General features: G+C 42.2%; 1 protein-coding gene across 20 annotated transcripts in view; it reads left to right on the forward strand.

Moving 5' to 3' along the window:
- Positions 1–25947, forward strand: part of LOC125762571 (protein groucho-like) — a 198126-nt gene that overhangs the window by 165526 nt on the left and 6653 nt on the right. For 16 of the 20 annotated variants that reach the window (XM_049424820.1, XM_049424815.1, XM_049424821.1 and 13 more), the window contains 2 exons: positions 14839–14976; positions 16090–16122. In XM_049424820.1, the coding sequence (XP_049280777.1) occupies positions 14839–14976; positions 16090–16122 (171 nt within the window). The remainder of the gene's footprint in view (positions 1–14838; positions 14977–16089; positions 16123–25947) is intronic. The other 4 variants (XM_049424825.1, XM_049424828.1, XM_049424829.1 and 1 more) reach the window with 1 other exon arrangement.

Genomic DNA, 25947 nt, shown 5'->3' on the forward strand with positions numbered 1-25947 from the left:
TTTTTCTGCTCTCGATGTTGTTGCTTCAACCACTACTGTCGAGGTGGCCACCCCACCACCGCTTCCAATGTGTCGGCCTTATACGACAAGCTTTTATTTTACCGCTTCCGTTGATACGCACCAGCATTTCTGTCGCCCAAGGACACCCTCCAAGGCAGGACACGCGGGGTGGCACGGGGGGACACAGAAGAGAGGCGGCTGGTGGTTCCGTCCTACAAATAACCATCACGTTTATCCAACCATCACCTTTCGCTCGGGTCGCAGGAACAAACACGGGGCGAACCTTTGCTTCCGTGCCTTCTGCTTCATCCCCATGCGCTCCCTACCGCATTCATTCTGGATGGCTGGGAATGGGGTGTGGAAAACGAACCGGGGATGAGGTTGGATAATTGAGAACCATTGGATAAAAGGGGCACGAAATGGTGGAATGTAATGCCGGGGGGAAAGTAATCCGCCCACACCACCACAACCATTCTACCACACCCCCTCCACCCAGCTCCATCCCCAATTTTCCTCCCTCCTTGCAGACTTCGGTCCGTAAGTCTTCATCTGTTGCCTTGTGTTTTCCTAACTTTTCCATCATTGTCGGGTGGCAAAAGTTGTTGATGGGGGGTGGGGTGGTCGGTGGAAGGTGTAGGTGTAGCGAGTGAAGTGATGTGGAGGTCGGTTCTCGACACCAGCGCGAAACCTACCTTTCGTCGTTAACCGACCCCATCCTCTGGCATCGCAAACCATTGGTAACGCTTTATGGAATTCTCTTTCACTCTGTTTTTCCTGAATTATTTTCCACCCCGTAAAAAGAGAGTGAGAGAAAGATAGCGAGCGAGCGAGCGAGCGAGGGGGGTAGTAGGTTTTTGGGGAGGATATACTCAACCGCTGTTTTCTGCCCACAAGGGAGTGAATTGGAGTTGGAAAAACCAAGGAGAGCTTCCCCACAAACCCGTCTTCCTCTTTCCCTTCGCTACAATTATGGTTTTGCCATGCCAGTGATCCTTTGGTATTCTTTCTCTGTCACACAATTGAGTCACCATTCCGTGGGGCGAGATTTAGCTCGCTTGTTTTCGTGCTTGCTCGTTCGCGCTTTGATTGCACCTGGGAAGGATGTCTCGCTCGTGCATATTTACCATTTGCCACCTTATTCCCTTACGTTGCCCCCCTTATTGCTTTGTGTAAATATAAGCCCTCTACTATTTTCCCCTCTACTTTGTTTGCTCGTCTTACCTTCAGTTGCGAACACTGGAGCAGCGGAGGAGGAGGGTTGTTGGGGTGCAATGGAATGGAAACTTCATCAGGAAACTTTTCGTATACTTTTTCTCACCTTCATCAACGGTAACATGAAGTGTGACTACTTCTTCCGTTCCCCGCTTACCCCTGTCCCGTTCACCTTCTCGATCCACAAACAAGCAAGGAATGGGAGGTGTGGGGGACAGAAAATATGTGTGGAAAAACGAAGAAAAACCAGGAAATGGCTGTAGTTCAAATTGTGCCGAGAGATGGATGGATAGGTAGTTGGAGAAAATGTTGGAGCTGGCAAGGGAATTCAACACCGACAATCTAGCTAGGCTGCTAGTGAAGTGGACAGGTGTAGCAGAGGTGTAAAGGGGAGGATGGGATGGATGGTGGCGCATTGTAATGGAGCGGGCAAATGGTTGGAAAAATGGAACTCCTACCACTGCGTCCGGTCCATTCCACGGCACATTTACTTAACCGTGTACACTCGGTAAGGACTTTACCCGCCGTGGTGTGAAGGTGAGTTACGCGTGAACGATGCACCACGATGAAGTGAGTACCGTCGGGATAGTGAGCGCTTGCTGTAGTGAATTATAGTGAACGTGGAAAATGTTTGTACTTTTGCTTTTGTTTTGTTTTTTACCCTTCGATCTTTATTTTATTTGCTTTACTGTATTTCATTTGAAGGAAAGCCGCGCGAGTACATCGTAAAGTATATTGTATCTTGGCTTGTAAATAAAATTGGTTTTGATTTTTGTTGGATATTTATATTTGATGTAAACCAATACAAGTGTTCTTTCAGCAAATGAAAGATTTATTTACAATAATATCTTTTGTTTTTCATTTCTAGGCAAAAGTAATTTCAAGTAGATCATAGAACAATTCCAATATTGTTTAATGTAACTTCAAGAAGCTGTGGCAACTTTACATGCATAAAAACGGGCTCTCGTCTTATCATCCGATTTTACTGTCTTTTCCCTTTGTAAAAAACAATGTAAAACACAGCAGAAGGAACAGGTTTCTCCCTCTGGGTGAGATTTTTGTATCCTTTGTCTTATTTTGCCGAGGGAAAAAGAACACCCAGAATGCTAATAGGCTGACGGTCAAACAAATGAAGCCGAAGCCGGGTGGAAAACGCAAGTGGTGGAAAAGAAGATCTAATTTCATTTCCCTCCGGGTACGGGTTTTCGCTCCAACGCCGCCCCAGGTACCCTTCGCCGGATCAAAGCTCTCCGATCTTTTTACATTTATTTAATTCCTTCGCACAGCACCGGGAGGTTAGAGGTGGTTTTGTTTGCTGTTTAGCTTATTCTTTCACTTTTCTTCGGTCGAAATTACAGTCCCCTGTTTGTTACAGCCTCAACCATCCCTTCACCAGCGTGGTGTGTGGTGTTTTTACTCATTCTTTTCCCCCTAACGGGACGAACCGGAAGGATATTGTTGGGTGAAAATTCCCCCGAGGAGATCGTTGTCACTTTTGCTTAAATGAGCGAGCGAAAAACGAGGAAAAGTTTAATTTGTTTTCCGTCCCCTTCCTCCCCTTTTCCCTTCCCGTCCTTGACCTCGCGTCCTTCCCTCCGGACTTTATGAAGCGTTCGTTGAAACAACAAATCCACGGTCCATGGTCCATGAAGCGCAGGGTTAGGAAATTCCGCACTTTTGATTGGGATCTTTTTTGCGTCGTAAATCCCACCGGCGGCGAAGAGGAGGCGAAGGGCACTCAAACCTCGTACGCGTGAAGTTTGGTAAATAGAAAAGAAATGTCTGTTGCGGAAAGCCACAGTTGGGAAGATTGGGGGAAGATAATTAGATATCTATAATTAATAATGTTCACGCTCCCGAATGGCTTCGGTGCGTGCGGCCTTCGTTTAAGTGGTGGGCTTCAGTTGGAATGTGTTTGGCGAGAAATGATGTGACGCGTGATGGAATTATTTTTGATCGTTAAATATGGGACGAAATATGCCAATCCACCAGAATGGAAAAAAATGTTACCGAAAGCTTAATTAAGCGCTGATTCCTTAGCGTTTACAAATTGAAATGATTTTATACATCTTTTGTTATAATAATTTTTAGAAAGTACAGATATTCACTGATTAACTATTGGAAAACATTAAAATAATCATCCGGAAGCTTTTGTTATCAATAAGTCATAATTCACAATTGTTAAAAAATATCTCGCCATTCGTGTAGCTAATTTTAATTGAATCCTAAATTAAATCTTATCAAGCTAATCCCCTAGCTGTTGTAATAATAACAACGAGAAGGATGAATCGGCTATGTTTTAAAACCTGTTGCCATCACTCATTAATTTGTTTTAACAATTTTTGTTTGTGTTGAGGAGAGAAATATTGGTGAAGTGGTGAAAGTTTCTGGGTAATGTACAGATACAAGTTAGCTCTCTGATTTGCAAACAACCAGTCGTCCTGTTTCACTTCAATTGCTCCGTTCAATATGCAAACTGTGGTAAAGTTGACCATCATCGCCCAAACCTTTAGGCGGCAAATCGGATGTGATGGTTAAAATGTTTTTTCCTCCACCCGTAAAAGCACCGGCGTGCGGTCGATGCAAATGGAGCGTGGAGATTTCGATTCCGAATTTGCCCGTTCAGGGAAGCGGACAGAAGTGGCCATGTATGAAAGTCAGTGTTTGTGCATACGCTTGAGCTATTTGTTATCCACTTTATTTATTCAATATATCGCCCACGCGCCATCCCCACACCATCCCCAAAATACCGGTAAGTGGTGGAAACACACTTCATTTATAATGATGTATTTATTTATGGAATAATGACAACAGCAACAACACGGCCACTACACTTTACTCCTTGATCATCGCCGTGTACACTCTTCCACTATGGCCCATTAACAATGGCGGGTTGATCTCTGCCTTTCGGTGCAGCAGATGGGTGGTGGGACGCACAATTTATTGTTCGCGTGTTTGACACACGTACGCGTGTCAGCACACCAACAGCCTGGTATTGAAAGTTGCCAACCACACACACCAACTTACACATACGGTTCGCGCAAACACACATCGAGAGCATCATTATCTTCATCAATAAACCAGCTCATGTGTTGCAAATTGTTCGACAAACGGAAATGAACGGAATGGGTTGCCGGATATTATTGAAATGTGTACCAGAGGTCCCCCGCTGGGAGTGCGAGACGTGTGGGCGTGTTGGTCGGTTAGCAGTGGTAAATATGCGCTCATTATGCGAGTCAATAAGCCAACGCTTCTTGGACGTTGAAAAGGGGGTAAATGGTACGGGGTTGGTGTATTGCCACCCCACGCCCCAAAAACCCGAACCGAATGCCACAACTTTGCGGCTTATGATGCCATTTCGTTGCCCATTCGTGCTTCACCTCTCTTGGCGCTTACGCACGCTTCTGTATTGGGTACATGGGAAATCCATTTTCCGTCTCCCCCCCGGGTCGTTCCGTTTTTCACCACTCCATTGCAATCGGGGTGCAAAAGAGGAGGGAAGAGTCTGTATTATGTTTTCCCCATTCATCTCGCACACCATTTGTGCGCTGGACGTATTGCACACGTTCGCGGCTGATGTTAAACATTAAATATAACATGTAATTACCAATTAATTAAAACAAACCGATGTGATAATGCCGCGAGTATGCCGCGTGCGAGTATCAACCGTGTTAAAAGTTTTGCGTCGACACGATTGTTGGTTTGGGATTTGCGCACCGGGGGCGACAGACACCGATACCGGTTTTGTCACCATCTGGGCAAAGAAAAATACCGCAAATTGATTGTTAGTAATTAAGTTACTTATTCTGTTGATGTTTTTTAGTTACACAATTGGGATTTTTGTCTAAATTTGAGGTGTGAAGTTCTGTAGCTAGTTTTCTATTAACAATCTAGATCTTTTTTAAAAAAAAAAGCTCAATAAAGCATAAGAAAGAAAAAAAAATAACTATACACAATCCAAAAATCAACCCTAAGCACCTCAGTACTCGATAATAATCATGCTACGATTTAAATACAATCCATCGTTATTGCAATAAGCGAAGTGTGGTAGTACAATATTGATCAATGTTGTATACCGCGAGTTTCTGTCGCCAATATGCTACACGCCACCAGGCGCCTCCATCGACACAACTCCGGTGCAGCGTGTGAATGGATCTGGCGCCAATTCCACATGAATCGTTGAATTGAATTAATTTCAAAAGCTTTACCCGCCCTTCACACACACACACAGTTTCACTGCTGCTTTCATGTATCTACTTTCGTGTGGATAGCTGCACATGTGTTCCAACCGCCGGGTCTCATCGCACCACGGTGTGAGTCACCGGCACTGGTGAAAGAAGATAATGATTATGTGTTGCTATCATCAGCAGAAGCGATGCTATGTGGTGGAGTTGGATACAAGTGACGGGTAGCAGTGTAGGTGAATGGAGATAAATACGAATTATCCTTCCGTCCGTTAATTGGGTCCGATCATAAATAGTTGTATCAATTAAAACAATTTGATTTATAATTATCATTCTACCGCGTGTGTATGGTAGTGGGGAATGAAAATCATCGCTGTGCAAAGGATTTTTGCTAACGGAAATGAAGGGTGTGGGAGCTTAGCTATGGTAAGGTTAATTATTTTTCCACCACGACCGTTTTTGTCCTTTCATCCATACGAAAACAGGAATTGTTTGTAGCTAGAATGCTTTTGATTATTATAATGTATTTTGTTTCTTCATCATCCTTTTCACCCGTACTATTGAAACTAGATCCTTTTGATTAACCGTTTATTTTATTATTTTCTGTTGGGAAATTCTTATTTTTTTCAAACATGATTTACATTTCTCTTATAAAAAAATTTACCTTGCAATAAAAGTTTTCCCTTTCCTTTCGTTTCAGTTTTATAGTTCATGTGTTATTTAATTTATTTCATTATTAAATATTTATTTATTTTACCGGTCCACGTAGCGACATTTTCTGTCGTGTTAAAATCTCTTCAAATACATTTACCTATTTTTTGCACCACATACCTACATTCGTTTTCGTTTCCCTTTCGTGCAGTGTGTGTGAATATTTTACTACAATAATTTGCTATCATTTCGAACACCTCGGTGTGCTTTTTTCTGTTTTGTTTCACAAACCATGTTCTTTTATTCAAATAATTGTTTTTGCCTCCTCTTGACACATTCAATTGCATTTTAAGCTTCGCCCTCCTTTTTTTGCCGTTCATCTGTGGCCACTGGTAAAGCCATTCTGGCTGGCTAAAACAGCATCACAAAGAAGCATCAAAAATGTATAGCATTGTGCTCCAGTGGTGGGACATCCAGCGGTATCCTTTTCTCCCCCAAAAAACAGATAAATAAAATTATCAACTGGTTTCGATGCATCCGGCAAACGCAAAACAAAAAAAAATTAAGCTGTTATATTGATGAGAGCATGATACAAATGAAAAACAAAGCAAAGCGAAAAACACAACATGACAGAAAGACAAATAAATAAACAACAAGGGGCATTATTTTTGTTTGGTAGATGGGTTTTCGCTTAATTTTTTTGAGGCAGTACAATGCATCATATTATTGTAAAAAAATGATGTTGGATTGCATTTGAATGTAGATGAGAAGAGCGTTTTTTGTTGCTTGGTCAATGCATGATGAGATCAGCGAATGTGTGCACGGGAATTGATTCAGTTTCACTCTGCTTATCAACTGTACGCAGCATGTGTAGCAAATTTAATTTTTAACTGCGTGCAAATCGAATCCATTTGCTGTCTAAGCGTGCTTCAGTTCTGTTTTTTTCCTCGCTCGGCGATTATGAAAATGTATAAATAAAAAAGCACACGTAAATGTATCCAAACATTCAGTCGATTGACAAAGTGAAATAAAACTCCCCACACCAATGGGCGCACCACATTGATATGCATAGCTGCTTCTTTTCTCCCTTTCTCTCTTTTTCTCTCTCTCATACACACACACACTCTTTATCTGTTCACATTTCCATTTGCTAACGTGTGTGTTTGGTGGTGGATTATGGCACTGTTTGATGCTGCACTCAATGCGATAAATATCTCACGGATCTAAATCGCATACGGGGACGAATATGGGGTTTCGTTTCGGTTTGAGCTTTTTTTCTCGGTTCAGTCTGCTGTTGAATTGAAGCGTTCAAATAAAATAGAATTGTGGGCTAGTCGGTGGAACAGAGTGAAATGTTTATTTTGGAAATTTAATTTATATTCATATCCGGAAAGCGAATCCAGCTATCTAGCCAATATAATTTGACAGGTATGTTTTGAGTAGCAGTTGCGAGTTGATGAATTGAATGGTAGATGTAAAGTGATCTTATTTGATTAGTATTAAAATTAGTTTAAATACGCTTTGATCATGCAATTAATCGCCTAATAGTTGTGGTTGTGAAGTAATAAAATCGTTGCTATTCCACTCTTCAGACTCACCAATATTATACAGTACTTGTGCAATCGTTTCGCCAGGAAGAATATTTGAGTTCAAACCTATTTCAAAATCCTAAATCCTTCCGCAAAACCAAAAACCTCTTTGGTTGAAGCGAGAGGTCATCAAAACCCTATACTAAACCTCACAGCTGTTGACCCACACAAAAACACGAAAAAGGACTAACTTATGGTGTCTGCCGTGGTTGGGGCCGTATCGTCGCGTATATGTGGACAATGGAATATTTCATCCACCGGCATCCATTCCGAGTTCGAATGTCGGAAGTGATATGTTTTGCTCCCGTTTTGTCTTCCGCCAGCCCGTTTGCTCCAACTACTAGAGACCTTCGGTAGAGAGATGGCAGTGAGGGCATGTTGAAAAACTATCAGAAATGGAGGAAGAGGGATGGGAGGGAGCTGGAAATCCAAAAAAAAAAACGGAGGGTAAGGACAAAAAGAGGAGAAAAAATCGAAAAAGGCTATCCTGCCGATAGTCAAACACTATCGTTGGACGCTGTTATGCCTGGCTGAATATCCGGTGGAGTTGGCGTTTGCTTTGGAGAGGCCTTTCAAAATACGGTTCACATGTGTGATGTTCATGATGATGCTCGAGAAATGCAGGAACTGATTCGTCCGATGTCTTTTCCGTACGCTCGTTGGCACTAGTCTCGGAGAGACTAGGCCTCGCACTCTAGAACATGAAGCACTACATCAAAGCAGTGGTGTGGGACATGGTGAAGGGAGGGGGGGGGGGGGACGGATACTTTTGAGGGGGTGAAGTGAAGGAAGGTGTGTGGAAAATAGAATGTGGGATGCTCATGGGAAGTGTTTTGCAATGTCGTTGTTCCCTTTTTGCCGCAGGGTGGAAAAAGCTCCATTCAACCACGGAAGCTGAAACACGTGCTACCGTTTGGCTTGTTTGCCACACACACACACACTCGGGTAGCTTCTTGTCCTCTGGGGGGTACTGTGCAAGAACTAGCAGTAAGAGTAGCATGATGCCTGCAAATGTTTGTTGCACTTGACATAAAGCTGACCAAAGAGGCATCAGTTCATTCGATCCTTCTGTCCCTTGAAAATTTCATCCTATCACTGTGTGTGTGTATCTTTTTTTTGTTGGCTCTTTGCTTTTGTTCATCTACAAGAGCTTTGTAGGACAAATGGTACGATGCGATGTAGCTGTTGTTGGTTTTCCTGATCATTTTCTCCATTTCCCTTTATCCCGCCCAAAACATGGACGACAATGCACACAGCACCAGTGTTCTGGCATCCTTGTCAGTCGGTCACACTCAATGCTCGCACCATAACGCGTCCGTTTTCTAACAACGAATAGAAATTTAAAAAAAAAACTGCCATGGAGAGCAGCTGATCACATAACCTCATGTCATCTGAGGTAGGGAAAGTGTTTCGTGTGCAAAAAAAATTGTCCCTTCCACGAATCCTATGTGTGGTTTAAATAAGTGAGCTACGGAACCAAACAAAAAACGGGAGTTTAACTGTAACGGACTATTCGGTCGCACATACACACACTTCAGATCGATAGTATAGGACACGGTTTTAGGCTATTCGAAAGGTTCGACATTTTTAGGTGGGCATTCACTTCAATCTTTGGTGTATCGTTTGATCTGGTTGTTTTTGTACGTGGTCATGTTATGTAGTGGATTCTATGTTTCTCGTTTGTCGACGATTACACAGACGGGAACAAGGGGTTGGGAGTAGCGTCCTATTTTTATCACATATTTGACATTACTAACACAATCACTAGTTCGTTTGTCACTGTCAGAATTATCATTGTATGATATAATAAGTTAATTTAACACCATAGTCTAATAAGGTATTTATCACTAATATTTACTTGTTATACAAAGTAATATAAACATTAATTTAAAAAATTGTAAGATCATTTAAATTCTTTATTCTTTTATTGTCATGCATTGAACATTTTTATGTGCTGCAAAACATCAATAAAAACAAATGCTTACCACGGCTTTCCTCATCGTGTCGACAACAATTACGCTTATGAATTCATATTCTTCTGTCGAACGTTTATTTAACATCCGCCAGCTTGACTACATAATCAGTAAATGTGCATCCTCGTCGAAGGGATGGTAAAGAACAACAAAAAATGTGAAAAAAAATACAGGCGGATCAAAATCATTCAACCTTTTTCAACCTTTATCGCGTAAAAAAAACATAGGAGAATGGCTGGAGGCAAAAAGTCCGTTTTACTGCCACAACAGATTCATCATTTGTTTCCCCATTATTACCAAAAATGGCCAAACTTCCTGCCAGGCTCAGGCATAACTCATCACAATCAGTCATTTGCACACCGCCTTTTTATATACCATTATACTTGTCGCCGCCCTTTCCACTTGGAGTTTCGTAATCTTTTTTTTCCTCCCCGCATTTTGGTTTGTTTGTTTTGTTTGTTCTCATCTTTTTTGTTGTCCTGACTGACCTCCTACGCATTTTTATTAACTTCTCTTTTGTAGTCTCCTTTTTGTGGCCTTCTGTAGTTTTCTTTGTTTATCACCTACCGCTCTTATCATCACCACACCCTTACCACATCTTCTGTCAAGGGATTAATCGATATCATCATAAGCGGGATGTGGGCAAACAGCGTTGTTGAAGCAAGAATCGGAACCGCGCGCATCACGGGACAAAAAACAACAAAGAACAGCCTTCCATCATAATCATATCTCTTTTCACCTTCCCGGGGGCTGTGTGGGCTTGTTGTGTGTCCGTGTGTGAGTGTTTTTTTTTTTGGTTGGTGCTGCTGTCCTACCAAGCCGGGGATAAAACGGAACGAAACAGCAAAAGATTATCTCTCCAGTTCGCATTTCTCGTAACAGCAGAACAATGCCGCCAAAGGGGCCATACGATGATGATGGTGGTGATGATGATGGGATGATGCATACCTTCCGTCCATATTTCTCTTTCTGCTATATCCTTCCTGAGCTCTTTCTTTCTCACACACACAGACATTCAAGCGGCAGCAGTTCATTTCCTGTTAACGCGACAGAATAAAGAAGATGATTTTGGTTCGTGGTTTGAATAAAAACACAGCGCTTCACAGAAGAAGAGAGAAAAAAAATCAAAATCGCATGTTATTGCACAGGCAAACGGGATACCGCGGGGAGGCAACGGGCAACGCATCATCTTCATCATGAATTACGGATTCCTAAACCCCACCCTGGCCGGAATTCCGTGGGTAGACGAAGCATTACGAACGTCCCCCGCTTCAGGGTTCTCCCTGCTTTCTTGTGCCAATGAACAAAGTGCAAAGGGCAGACATCATCGTCGATGTTGTCGTCGTCGTCCTCCGTTCGCTCATCCATCCATCCATCCACGTCGCTAAATCTCCTCGTTTTAGCCATTCATCAACACCAAAAGCTCATCGGGCCACCGCGTGTGCAGCAACTTCGCCCGCCAAATAACGATGTTGGAGGTTTTGTTGTGCGAAAGGCATCATCGCCGTCGTACGCTCATCAACTTCAATCATTTGTCGTTCACTTTGGTGTTGCGTGAGCGCCTTTGTTCTTCGCCCTGCTTCCCTTGCAGAAGGCTTGTGCGTGTGGGGCTTCCTTCCTTTTTGCTCGTTTCGTTATTGGGAATGATGATGAGCCGGGATTTACGCTTGAAAAATCTGAACCAAAAACACTGGGAATGAGGCCACATGAGCAGAAAGGGGACAGCAAATATCATCCCACAAAATGGTAGAGAAAAACGCACTTTTTTCCTGTTTACGCATCTCTCAAACTCATCATTCATCATAACTCGAAAGCAGCCGATGGGGGGGTTTCCAGGGCAGAAAGCGAATCTGCATTGTGGAGGATCTAAATCAGCTTCCACATTGCCGTTCGGTACACAAAAACCGGCCAAAAAGAGTAAAAGGATCCATCCAAAGCTTCCATTTTGGGTGGTGCGTGATTGCCGCCTTCGTGCTTGCAGCTCGCACGTCCATAACTCAACCACGGCCCGGAAGTCATAAAGCCTAATTCAATCAAAGAAAATCCTTCCGGGAAAAAAAGCCTCTCCAATAAACAACTCGGTCCTTCCACTCGACCATTTTTGCCAATGCCTTCAGGGTTTTTGGCTGTTTGCACAAGCGAAGAGAAGCTTCGTTTTCGATTAGAATCGATACCGATCTCTCTCTCTCTCCTAAATAGATTCGGTCCAGAGTCTTCTGAAGGCATGGATGGATTAGTCGCCCCCATTGGCCGTAGTGTTAAATATAGTCAAGAGGTTCGATCTTATCTCGTCGTTGTCTAAGTAAGAGGATAAGTCTTCATCTCGTAAGGCAGAAGATAGCTATCCGTTTCTTTTATTCGTACGAAATCTTCCATTCAGTGTCTCGCGGGCGGGAAATGATGCTGATTAGGTGCAATGATGAGAATGAAACGCTTTTTTCGTGTAGTGCTCTTTTTGCTCCACGGTTCAATAAAGAGCTTAGAACAACGTGATGAAGCCAAAATGGCGTAAATAGGAGGCTTAACCATGGCAAATGAGCAGCAACGATATGGGTTGGGTGATGTTTTCTTTTTTCTCTCCAGACAATTCAGCTAATAAAACCTGAATGTGCTATATTGATGAGGGATTAGTTCGAAGCGGACTCATCAGAGTGGGTATTGGTTTAATTATTTTGATTTCATAATTTGCTACTAATTGTCACTGATCCACTGCTGTCAAATGTAATCCCTATTTCTTCAATTTGACTTCTAGAAGCAAATTTGTTTTTTTTTTTGCTTTTCGAGTGTTTACATTCACTTACAATTGAAGCGAGAAGTATTTTTCTTCTCACCAACACGAACACATTCCATCTTTAGAAATGGTGTCGAATGAAAAACGACTCCGACCCTCTTCCAAACCTTTATCACGATCGATCGATAAGAATAGGAATGTGGGTAGGGGGTGAATAGACGAAGCGTCACGAAAATCAAATCATGCTCTCGGATCCTGATGATGATTCCTTCGAGTTGACGTTTGATATTAAAGAAAATAAAATCGAACAAAATACAACCCCCAAAACCATGATGCCGCTGGAGTGGGATCAAGAGAATGATGATTCCCTGTTTGCAGTGAGCGGGCGGGCGCAAAAGGTTCACCAAAGGTGCCGAAGGGGACTGGTGGGGGATGATTTTGTTCGTTTTATTATTTTTCAATAAAGTCTCCCTTTTTCTTGTTTCCATCCCTTGTGCAGTCACATCGTTCGATCGTTTGAACGTTTCAACCTCCTTCCCCTATCGCAGCGATACTAAGAATACCTTATGGCGTCGTGTTATGCATTCCGTTTGAACTTGGTTGGTTCCAAACTCCCTTTCCCAGGCGAAGGTTTTTGCCACCAGCCCAGCGGCAAAACCAACCAAACCACCACCATTCATTCCTCTTCAGGTCGGTCTGTCAAGTAAGAAGGCGAAAAATTGAACAGCAAACCGTCGCCGCCGTGAAGCGTATAAGAATCGAATCGATTTTATGGGACACTATAAAGCTGTTTGCTGTTGTTATATTCCTTTTTTTCTTTCTTGCGTCCACGACTGTGTGCAGAGAACGAGCGGTGAAGAGGGCCGGGAAAATGATGAAGGATAAGATTTTTCCACATTTTGCAACAAATCCTCTCGCTTGTCCATTCGGTAGCGGATTGTGAAGGAAGGAAGCGCAAAAAGAGAACCCAACACTCTGCACACACAACCACAAGCGGGATGGAAAAAAGGATGGTTCGGTGTCCCATCCGAGAAGACGAAGAAGCACCGGAAAATGACAAAGAAAAAATCCATTCACTTGTCAACCGTTACGAGGAGCTTAACCCAAAATTCCACAATCCGCCTGAATTGGAGACACATTCTGTTGGTCTGCAAAAGTTCAACTCCAACTCCCTGCTGCCTGCGTTTAGCCATATGGGTCGGTCACCCCGAACGGACTTTTGCTGAAGTGCTAAAAGGAAAAACCCTATTTCCTCGATTCAGTTTCAGTTCCCGTTGCCAACCTTCTTTTTACCAACGGGATGCATCCGAAATTGGTTATCCTAAATCCTTGCAATGGAGGAAAGCCAAAGGCGGAAAGCAAAAATTTATCATTTTTCCATTGACACTGGGAATTGTAAAGGCAAGGGGGCATCCTTTTTTGTGTAAGAAGCAAATGCCTTTTTCTTTTGGGGTTTTCTTAAGATTTTTTTTTTTTGGTTTTCGGTGTGTCAGCCTGTGGTGTTGGATGCCGGTTTGAGGTGAGATATTCTTATTTTGCTTTCGTTGGTTCGCGTTTGAACCATTTTTTTTGTTCATTGGGGCTGTGTGTGACTTCCTTTTTTAAGTTTCTTTTTTGTTTTGGTTAGGAAATAAGTCCTTTTTATGTTCAATGTGTAAAATCCGGTAGGGGATGAAGATCCGGGGTCCATCTGTTTCGCATGGCTTACCTGGCGTCTCCATTCGCACCCCGTACTAAAAAGAGCATTGTTAGAGGAAGTTGGCTAAAGTCGCAAAATTTTATATACCTCTTTTTTCGGTTCCGTTTACGGTCAGATGGTTGTTTGCAGGTTTGCGATCTCGATCAGGTATACCGTACTCTTGGGATACGGGAAAGGAAAATAAAACCGGCTCAAGGATGAACGAAGCGTTAGTACGCTAGTGACGTTTAATAACGTTGACTCTAACCATCCGACGAAATTCGAGAAGTTGGACAAGGTTTTCAGAGACACTTCCCCCCAGCAAACACGAGAGGGTGTGATTCGATTGAATAAAAAGGGGAATAATGCTTGCGAAAACGAAAAAAAAAGACTTATCTCCTTAGGATCTTGGGAAAGTGAAAAGGAAACGGATCAAAATGATCCTCTTTTGGCAATGTTTTCTCTGCGTGTGTGTTTGAAAATTTTGGTTTTCTTTTTTCTTTTCGGACAAGTCGCATCCTTTTTTTCTGACGTTTTGTTAAGTATGGTAATAATTTATTCAACAGATTAGTCGATCCTTTGCTATGCAGTCATGCCACAGAGGAGCTAACTTTAGCGTTTTAGACAGATTTTAAACTCTTAATACAATTCAATCCTGTTCTGTGGTTTAGTACATAATTGTGTCTTCCTTTTGTTTCCGAATAGCAGAAAAAATTGTTTATAAAAATTTAAAAACAATTATTAGTAATTATCGGAAGTTTAAGTAATACAAGCCATTCATTCATGTGTTTTTTCTCTATTTTTTCTCGTTCCATTTCAGACCGAAATTGCCAAACGACTGAACGCCCTCATTGGACAGCTGTTACCATTTTTGGCAACGGAACATCAGCAACAGATCGCATCCGCTGTCGAGCGTGCGAAACAGGTCACGATGCCGGAACTAAACGCCATCATTGGTGTAAGTAGCCTACAAAGAGATGCTTGGTTTGATACGGCAAACAGAGCAAAGCAAACACTTACTGGCCGTATGCCGAATGTTCCACAACAGTAAATCAGTAAATAATATGTAGATACATCCAGATATGGGAAGCTGAGCTGCAATAGTTTGATTGTGTTTTTGAGATTCTTTTTAAATGATATTATATCTTCTGTCAATATATTGCATACGATTCATCACGAGTTTTTCTTACCCTTACCAGCGGTTTATGTGTTGGTTTCATCTAGATATGACTTATTTGCGTGATTTTACTTATTTGTTTTTTTTTTGTTATCCGTTCGTATTGAAACTGGATTGCTCTTATAGGTTAGTGGTTTTGATTTGAGCAAGCTTAGGTTTTGTTTTGAAAGTATCATCTTCTCTTTTACATCAAATTAAACAGTCGTGATTTTTCTTTTGCCTAAATATAGAATGTATTGGAAATTCTTTTTACTACTAGCTTTGCTTTGATTTGATTTGTTCACCCAGCAGACGATACTCATTTATCCCACGTTTATGTTAAGTTTCTTTGAAATCTTCAGCCCAAATTTTATCGCAAACAAAAACAAAAAAAAAACAGTAGTTCGAGCCTAGTAGAGCCGCGTGAATTCATTAGATTGCGTTATGCTTTTTTCCTATTTTAGTTTTGTTTTCTTCATTTGATGTTTATTTGGTTGACATAAATTGTGTATTTCTCTTTCAATTTCAATTCTTTCGAACGAAGCAACAATCGTACTAGGGCATTAAGAAACGAAGGTTTGCCTGTTGAATAGTATAAAGAACTAGAAAGCAAAACTTGGCGAATGTAAACCCATGTTTGTTAAAAAAAATGCGTTCCACCTATTTGTACACCAATGTAATTTGATCTCCTGTTTTTCTTTCTTTCTGTCTCGTTTTACTTTTAATCGCACGCTGCAAATTGCCGCTGCAAATTAAACAAACAAAACAAACAAAACAAATCCAAAAAAACACATACCCATGTGTCATAATGAACATACGCACAAACACAATTTGTGCACACTCTAAAACGACCGTTTCGAAATATGCGTAATGAACAACTGAATTCTTCCCGACCTTCGTCCTGCCAATCTGCAGCAACACCAGCAACAGGGAATTCAGCAACTTTTAGTAAGTTTCGTGTTAACTATTAACGCACATAACACCCTCCTTCCACCCACCCACCCTTACCCTTTCACTTTATCTCTCTCTCTCTCTCTTTCGTTTTCTCTTTACTCCACATTGTTGTCAGCTGGAATGCACCCTTTCCCTCACACATTAGCATCTTAATTAAACAAAAATAGACAGAGAGATTGTGTGTGTGTAAGAGAGAGAGAGAGAGAGAGAGAGAGAGAGAGAGAGAGAGAGATAAACAGAAACTAAGTTCATTAGAAATGTTTATGTTTTTATATCACCTTAATATTATATGTATCTTATGAAACATATGTAAGACACATCAGAAACCACTTTGTGTTTGTGTTAGCGGTTTTGCTTTTCTGTTTCGTAACAATTTCATTCGCAGTACACATTCTAACAATAGAAACAGTCTAATGAGCGTAACTACAAGTCACTGTTCGCTTTTTGGTTATGAAATATTTTTAAAACGGAAAAACATTCATGTGCCATATTGGTACATTTGGCTTGGTTCGGATGCTTTCTGTGCCATTGTGAATAAAATACCTACTACACATTTTCTCATTTTTGTTGCTTGCAAGTGCCATTCATCATAAACATCATTTGTTATTGTGAGTTCTATTTTTTTTTTTTCAAAGTTTGTTATTGCTTATATTTTTTATGTTTGTTTCAGTTACTCTAGTAAGGTAGCTATAATTTCTTTAATTTATCGTTAATTTATAAAAGCTTACTGATGAGTTGCATAAAACTTGACATGTTTATTTATGTTCTTTAATAAAGTACCAATTGTAAAGCATGGTCTTTAGATGGGTTGAAATAATTTTGTATTATTCTCATAATTTTATATTAAATTTTTAGAATTACACTTAGCATGTTATTTTTTAAAATCGTAGCTGAAATCTGTAAGCACAGGTTCTGCCTTACGTGTCGTTGAAGTACAATTGAACCTCACCCCAAAGGGTTACAATTAAATCCTATTCAAGTATTAAAGTGGCTAACGATCGTAATTGTGGTGCAAAAAAAACAGGAAAAATACGACACTAAACACACTCAACACGTACGATTAACTGTCCAATTACCCAGAAAGCGAGAGGTTCCATGACCGGTTGGTGTATAATTTAGATAAAATCGAAGTCTCGGCCATTTTTATAGAAACCCTCACGTTTCTGTACAAGCGTACAAACGGGTTGAAGGCTTTCGTATCAAACCACAATCAATGGGGTTTTCGGTTGAAACAATTGATGGTGTCGAAACCCGAGCTTTTTGCTTTTAAATTGCCAGTTAAAAAGAAACAACACAAAAAATCAAATCGTTTAGAATCCGTACGAAAGGTTGTTGCGAGATTGTTGTCACTGTGAGCAATTCCCATGGAGGACTAACCCACTCCGTTAGGAAATTAGCGATTATCGGTTTTTGCCAACAGTTACATCCTTTCGCCCATCCCAGCAACAAAAACGGACGAGTAGAGAGTTAATTAATTAACTTTGAAATTTTCGCTCATCGAGTTTTACGACCAGGAAAAGAGCGATACTCCGCGACCGATTAAACGGTTATCGTGTCGGTTTTTAATGGCTTTTTGAATGCTTGTTCATCGTTCAATAAAGACTATCGGCTGTGTTTGGAGAATGTTTTTTGTCGTACTAAACGACTTTTGGAACGAAATAAATGTTTAATTCGAAGCACACGTTCATATTTACTCATCTGCTTTTCGATGGAAAAGTTGTGCACTTTACCCTATTTAGTTCATCCAAATACCTAAAACATAGCACACCAAAATTCCACACACACTGTACGATCAATTCATTCCCACTTCCAATCTTTCTCTCGCATAGTTTTCTCTATATACTATTGAAATAAAATTTGTCGAGTTGATTAGTTCTTCTCGGTTGTTTTTCATCCTTTACCCGTGTTCACACACACGCAGGACGTTTTTCACCCTTTGTCACACCCATATCTTCAACTTACGTGCCACAAAATCACGTCCCAGTATCCCGCCCTGACCCGACTCGCAAAAAACCCCAAAAACGTTAACATTCCTGTGGAGTCGACTACACCGAAATTGGTTTACCTCTGTTTCTTTCATCGGTCTCAGACGACCGAACGGCAGTGAAACGAGTGAAAGTGATTTATATCGATCAAAGACTAAACTGAGCAAGAAACTGTCTCCACGCTTCTGACCTTCCACGTCCCACGAAAAGAGGACATGCCCGGAACGATGATGCTCCAATGCTCCATTCCGGACGGATGGTTCCCATTCCATTTGCCAATGTTGCCATCGGCAATGCTACCAGGTCTTCCGGTTCCACTTACCCAAAATTTGCCCTACAACCCACTCGTCCCACACTACCTCCCGGGTGTTTCTGGGGGTGGTCGGTTGAAAAGGATGTGCACCATCTCCGTTCTTGTTCTGTGTGCCGTGTCAGTATCGTACCGTGTCAGTCATTAAGCGATCTTCTTATCTCCCGAAAGATTCATTCCGTATTCAACATTTAATTAACAACATCATCACGTTCCATAAGTTTCTCTATTATCCTTTGCTGCTGCACAACCCCTGTTTCCATCATTTCCCGTTTTTGTACCCTCTCTCTCTCTCTCTCGATAGAGAGTGGTCGTCTTTCGTGCCCTTTCGTGGGTGGGGAGTTTTGGGACATCGCAAGCAACGTCTTTCTCCGGTTGTCTTTCATTTGATATAGATGAAACAATTTGTGTGCGTGTGTGTGTGTGCATGTAGACGTGTGCGTGTGTATGCGAATCGTTGAATAGAGGAAGGACATTCATTTTGACTCTGTCCACCTCCTAACCTCGGTAGCCGTTGTTAGTGCCTTTTCACACACTACATTGGCACACACCAATGTGTTTCTTCCTTGCCCGGTGTTGAGAAACGATGCTTTATTCTGTCAGCACACAATTCCCAACGATTATGTTCCAAGCCAAAAGACCACTTCCCTTTTGCGTATCCCATTGCGTTTGCCCACTGATGACGATCGTGTGCCGGGGTGGTGAGAGTGTCAAGGCTATTTCTATTTGTACGCTTCATTTATGGTCAAAATGCTTCGGCACCCACACTGCTGGATTGTGTGTGGACGCCTTGTGCTTCTGTTTCATCTGTCCCTAAGTCCGTCGCTATGTGTTTGTAGTCCTTTATTTCATTGAAACCACCCCACCCAGGGCACCGTAATGTCCGAAATTGGTCACGGGAAAGCAAATGCCGTACCTCGTCAGCAGCAGCAGTGTCGTCATTATTGGGCCACACACTGCTGCCGCCCAGTCGGAAAGCGCTCAAAGTGGTGTGATGTCCTGTTTGAAGAAATCACTTCCAAACCGTCGGACGAATAAAGCTGTGGCTACGTGGTAACGATTCGGAAGGGTGCGGTGGAGGTGGATGACCGAATGATTATGTTTGCGTCCCGGGACGTGACAATAAAACGTTCGTCGCTCGACGTCGACCGAGGACGAGCACCGTAAACGACACCAGCGAGAAAATGGAGCAATGAATTCTTCCGTATTTATTTCTCTATTTTACGTCCCTGTTCGTCGTCGTCGTCGTACGCACAGGGCCCTTTTCCTTTTGTCCCACCGCGGTCTCAATTCGATTTTATGACACTAATTTCATTCACGGAGCAAAGGGAAGAGGTTAATATGCGCAACCGTTACGTAGCAAGTGGGTAGATTTTGGGTTTTCTTGGTAGTAGCTTTTGGGCAGTCAGTTTTGTTACGCAGCCCGAAAAACACGCACGATGAATAAATAGATTAATTGCATGGACAGTGAAGCCCTGAACCAATTTCCGTCCTGTTTCATGCTTGCCTGTGGGTGGTGATGTGTCCCGTCTTTTGCGTGAATTATTTCACTGGCCTTAAGGAGTAGCTGAGTGTGGTCCCAAACGAAATGAAGCATGGAGCGTTGAGTTTCCATCAATATAGTAAACTTTGTTAATTTCTCTTATTTAACACTAGCAATATATTATTCATTTTATTGAACTACCATCTTCGAAGATTAAATGTGCACTGTGTTTTTGGTTCGTACTACATCGAAGATATTTGAAAACAGACAAGCAATGTGCTTGTTAGAAATTGTCAATTATATTGCAATAAAAAATATTTCACCCGAAGAAAAACATATCCACGCGTTGCCCTCCATCGGTATAAATCGCTTCACCAACTAACAGCAAATACGCTTAATGTGATGGCTGTGGAACGCGTCGAAGCAAGAAAAACTAATAGCAGTAATATCATCATTCTGGCGCCGGAAGCAATGGTGGTTAGGCAACCGACACGATAACTTCCTTTTGCGTCGCTTCCAATGGACTCCCCAGCAAAAGCTCCCCACCCAAGGCACAAGCATTCTCGAAAGCCACCGACCCGGGTAGAGGCAAAAGGTCGCTTAACCTCCCTTCATTTCGGTGTTCGAAGGGGGTCGGTGGTTCCAGTCATGAAACATTGGTGCTGTAAAACATTTAACCAAACGTTCAGTCGTGTACTCCGACTCCGATGAGACCTGCTCGATGTTGCGTGAAAGCTTTAGCTTTTTATTATATTTTTTTTCTTCCCATTTCTGTTTCTGTGGTGAATATATGGATTAATAACCTATCGGGGAACGATGAAATGGAAGCACTGAAACCGTGTCAAACCTTCAACGTTCGTTACCGTCGAACCACACGGTGTGTATCGATGTTATCGTTCTGCCCTTCGCCCATTTATAAAAAGCCGTCTTATCTATCCGTGGGTGTAATGTGTCCCGGTGATTATTACTTTTGGGTGATTTTTCCATTTGCCGGGTTTGGTAAAAATGTGCGGCAAAGGTGTGTGTATATTTTCCTTCCTGCGTGTTTCGTTCGGTCATGCAAGGAAACGAAAGCAAAAAAAACCGTTCCTCATTCCACTATGTGCGTGTGTGTGTCGCTGCCGACTAGTGGCGGTCGTCGTAAACTAAATTGCTAGCATAATTATAATCGTATAACCACATTTTAATATAATCATCCTATTTAATTTCACTCAAACCCCAACTACCACTTCGGTTCCTGTTTTCCTACATGTGGGGAACACAGTGTGTTTGTGTGTAAATTGGGTGCCTTCACTCTCTTCAGTCTCCCCTTCACATCCCTTCACCAATAGTCGGTTCTCGGTTAAACAACATTGAAACACCACAACAAACCACCACCCGGCAGTGGTATTAACGCGGGTGTCCACCACTACCACACCATCATTACCACGTTCACTCCGACTTCCTTCCGATCTAATTCGAAGCACGCAATGTTGCACCACTTTCCAACCTTCCTACTTTATGCTCTTGGCAAAACCAAACTTTGCCGCTTAATAGGGGGTTGGGGGTGGTTCGCTCGGGATACACTTTTCCACACGTTACCAGTTTATTGTTACGGCCACCCACACACCCACACACACACACACACATCGGTTTCGGGATGTGGTGGGAAGTGGAAAACTCGGAGAGGAAAAGTTTGTTTCTCCCTTCAACCCTACATTCCCCCCCGTTCCCCTTTCTTGCCAGGAAGGGTGGAAATGGGGAGGGCTAGTTTGTTCTTGCTGGTAGAGCGTGCTTACACAAATGAACCGAATCATAAATGGCATAACAATGCACAATGGGATAGTGCAGAACCAGTAGGTGGACTTTTTATTTAAATTTATTTTCGAAGTTTTTTACTTCAGTGTTAATAAAGATTTTTTTTGTTAATTTTCATTAAGAAAAATGTAACTGTTTTGGAAATTATTTTTCATACAACATATTAAAAATATATGGAATTAAACTACTTACTACATTTAACACATGTCGAATCGAGTTTAGATTTTTTTTATATTTCATAACTAAATTACTTGAAATTAATATAATGAAAGTAATAAAAGAAATTTATGATTTACAGTAGTAAAAATTTTGAATATCCACCATTTGTCCCAACGTACAACGGTGCAACAGAGAAAGGCTGTAGAAGTGAAATGAAAAGTGTTTGAAAAGTAAGTGTTGGACAACGGTACAGCGAAGCGAGTGAATATAGGTGTACGGGTGATTTGGACCCACCATGGATTCTGTTATCCTTCAACGGTAAGGATCCTCACGGTGGTTTGCCCACATCTTCCTCTGTTGTCCTCGCCTTTTCCAACTCCCTCAGGGTGGATCATTTATTAGGTTTGAGACGTGGGAAGTGAGCGGTATTATTGCAAACATTTCTCCAATCCGCCCTTTTGCAACTCTCACACATTTCTGTTTTTGAGGTTTTAATCCTTACGAGTTTCGAATAGTGGTGTTTCCGGTGGCATGGGAAAACACCAACTCACATTTCCACCAACCCGACATAGACGTTTCCCTTTCCTTCGCTTGTAATAAAGCCAAACAATGCAACAGCAGCAGTACGGGTAGTACCCGACCGACCGTTTATGTACACGCATTCATAAACTTACCCCTTCGGATCACAACCTCTGCCGTCACTGCTTCGTTCAGGGGTTGGTGCTAGTTGATGTAAAATATGGTTGTTTATCGTTATCCCTTCCCGAGGTGGAGAAGGAACGGGGACATATAGGGAAAGGGGGATAAAATTCCACCAGCTCCCCGACAGAAGCCGACCACAATCCAAAAGCATTTATAAAACTGGTGAAACCACTGACCCAACCCCATTCGGATTGTTGCTGCAGACCATTTTGAAAACAAGGGGATGAAGGGAGTTTATTCACCCTCTCCCACCCCATGTTAGAGTGTGTCATTTTGGGTATTGGATTGTTGGATTGGCCCCAAAAAAAAGGGGGAACAAATACGGAGGTGTGGGCAAGTATCAATTGTGAAATGTTTGCCAACTAAAACGAGCGGCGGTTTTGGCACACGTACCGAGGTTTGTGTACGTGTCCCATCGTGAAGGAGGGACGCAAACTACCCACGGGGGGAAGGGTGACGAGAAAAACGTAAACGACTGCTAATATGTTTTCCACACCCGTTGCGGTTCGGTCGGATACGTTGGAACTTTGAACTTGCGCGAAGATCGAAATAATTGGCAGTCGGGATTTCATTTTTGTCAACTTTTACTGTTTGGTAGGAATGAAAAGTTATGCGAATTGTTTTACGTTAATTTATAGCAGTTTAATTAATTAAACTTTATTAATGTATTTCGAGTGGTGAAGAATAGTGACAACAAAGTTAATGTAAGCATACGGCTTTCGCATTACAACACCACTGTTTGTAGACGAACTTTCCCGCTTATTGACTTTATTGTTCTGTTTTTGTCCGGTAAAGAAATTCACCGGCCGCTCACTTTTTGTACATTTCGGTTAGTATTTATTCTCGTGTTCTTTCCCTCAAAACCACAATCACTCCTACTCACCGAAAAGTGTTTGCCACAGCGAATCTAAGTAAAGTCTGTCCTGTGACGAAGTTGGTATTAAAGTTCCAGGTTTTCTGCATCGGCCCCCGCCCCTGGTAGCTACTTCCCATGCTACCGGCGAAACCGGCGGTCTTCCCGGGTGCTTCGTTTGCTGTAATTCATTTTAATTTGAACCATTTCCTGCTACATAAACGCAAATAAACGCCAACGCGTCGTACTCGCCTCGACCGAACGACGCCTTTGGCTGGCTGGCCGGTTTGTTGGCAACAAGCGCGGACCACTGTGGCAGGAGCCACAGTCTTTGCCGTCCGTTAAGCTCTTTTGTCGTGCTCAAACATCCAGCAAACCCCACACAATCCAACCTCCAATGGTTGACCTTCCCACACGCCCTACGAGAAGTGTGTTGCGGGTCGTGCGGCAATCGTTTGTAAATGACTGCGAAAGTTTTTCTCCCTAACCGCTGCTGCGTTCCTTTTGCGTCGCGCTTAACGAGGGCCAACCATCACCTTCTGGATGGAGTGGAAAGGTCTCCTTCCAATTAAAACTCACCCAGCCATCCACCTTTTCTCCACCCATCACTGTGGTCCGGTTTCGTATCGTTTGGTCCCTTCGCACGTTCAGCGGAGTTCCTTCACCAGACCACCCACAAGGCGGCAGTGTGCACAGGAAAACCGCTTCCGGTCCAATACCGAGTTCATATTTCATTATGCTTGCTCTTCTGTCTCTAACACACACACAGCACCGCACCATCATAATTTCTCCAAACCGGGTCCTTTCATCATCCAACTCCCAAGTCCTCGGGAGGAAGGAGAAATAATGGGACAAGGTGGAAATTCTCCCCTTTTACTACAAACTACCGATGTGTGTATGTGTGTACCCATGTTCTTTGTTTCGTTCGCGTGAAAACTCGTTCCAACTTTTCCAACCATGGCAAAGAAGGAAAACCGCTACCAACGCCGCCATCCGTCATCATCTTCGACACGACTGGTTGGTCGCATTGGTTCAGTACTGTGAGGTTTTCCATCGCGAAACATGATGATGGCGCGATGTTGTTAAGAACTAGCGGAAAAAAGGCATGTGTCAAACGTGAGGAAAACCGCCCGGAAAACCTCGTCGAAGGAAAAGGTGCACAGTAATTTCCACGGTACTCCGAGTACGCGGACAACAACTGCACCGAGTGGCTGGCTGCAAGGTGAATGTTTTCATTGAAGGCGTTGAAGGATTTTTTCACATACAAAAGGCAACCCACTTCTACCCTTCTTATGGGATTGTTGCTGCGCAAAAGAATGGGAGAATGTTATGACGACCTTTGCACCACTAGGGTTTTGTGCGTTCGGCAACTCTAGGTTGACAGCCTCACTCGTTGTGTTGTGGTCTTAAGAAACATTTTTTTGTATTTTAGATACGTTTTAGAACAGAACTTTTTTTCACTCGACCTATTATCTACATTGCACTACAATTACATATAATTTAAAGGTTATTCTCGTGCCATTTCTCGTTTGGAACTTGCAATGCTTTTGGTCTGACCGATGTTTTTATTTTTCTAAAGAGAGAGACAATCTCCAAAACTCCTCAGGGTACGTAAACAAGATATTCCATAAAAGTAAGCATACAAACAACGATCGATTAGTGCATCAACCACACGACACCGTTGAAAAATTGGTTCATTTGTACGAACGTAACCACTCGACAGAAAATTCATCGCGTCACAATCGAATCGAAAAACCACAACTCTGTTGCAAAATAGCGAAATGACGCTAACCCCCCCCCCTCGGGAAAAACCACACACGTACGTTAAAAACCCAAACTGGCGGTGTACTGTACCGCAAAGTTTTCCACGGTGAGCGATCGAAACCAAACCGCAGCCCAAAAACCATCGTGAAACCCTCACCGGGATTGTGAAATGTATCTATACTGTGGGTGGTGCTAATTCTGCGTGAACTATTCCACACCTGTTTTCCATTGCACGAGTTCGAAGGAAGGAGGCAAATAGGTGCAGGATAACTTCCCGCACCCTGGGACAGGAGGTATGGAAAGCAAACAGATATCGGAATTTGTAATGTAATCGGTTTTGATCAGCGGCTTTGGTAGAGCAGGAGGAATCGCATTAAAACCACAGAATTAATGACGATTTCATCGCAACAGCTCTAATCTCCCGAATGGAGATGTGCAAAGTGTGTAAGAGTGAGATGTATTGAACGAGTTTCGTTCACTCACCACGAGGAGTTTTGGCGACTCTTTTTTCACAGATTTTCAAGTTTTTAGAATTTTTTTTATTTTTTTATGATTTTATATTCTTTTTTTTTACTTAAAGCATTATTTGAGTGAAAAGAAACTCATTTCAACCAATTCGCATCAATATAAATCAATTTTTAAAATTTTGCTAAATTTCCCCAAAAAAAACCAAGGCTAACCCCTTAAGAAATTTTCAAGTTTTTTGATTTTTTTATTTTTTTCTTATTTTGTATGCTTTCTTCTATTTAAAGCGTTATTTGAGTGA

The sequence above is a fragment of the Anopheles funestus genome, chromosome 2RL, assembly GCF_943734845.2.
Source record: "Anopheles funestus chromosome 2RL, idAnoFuneDA-416_04, whole genome shotgun sequence".
NCBI lineage: Eukaryota > Metazoa > Arthropoda > Insecta > Diptera > Culicidae > Anopheles > Anopheles funestus.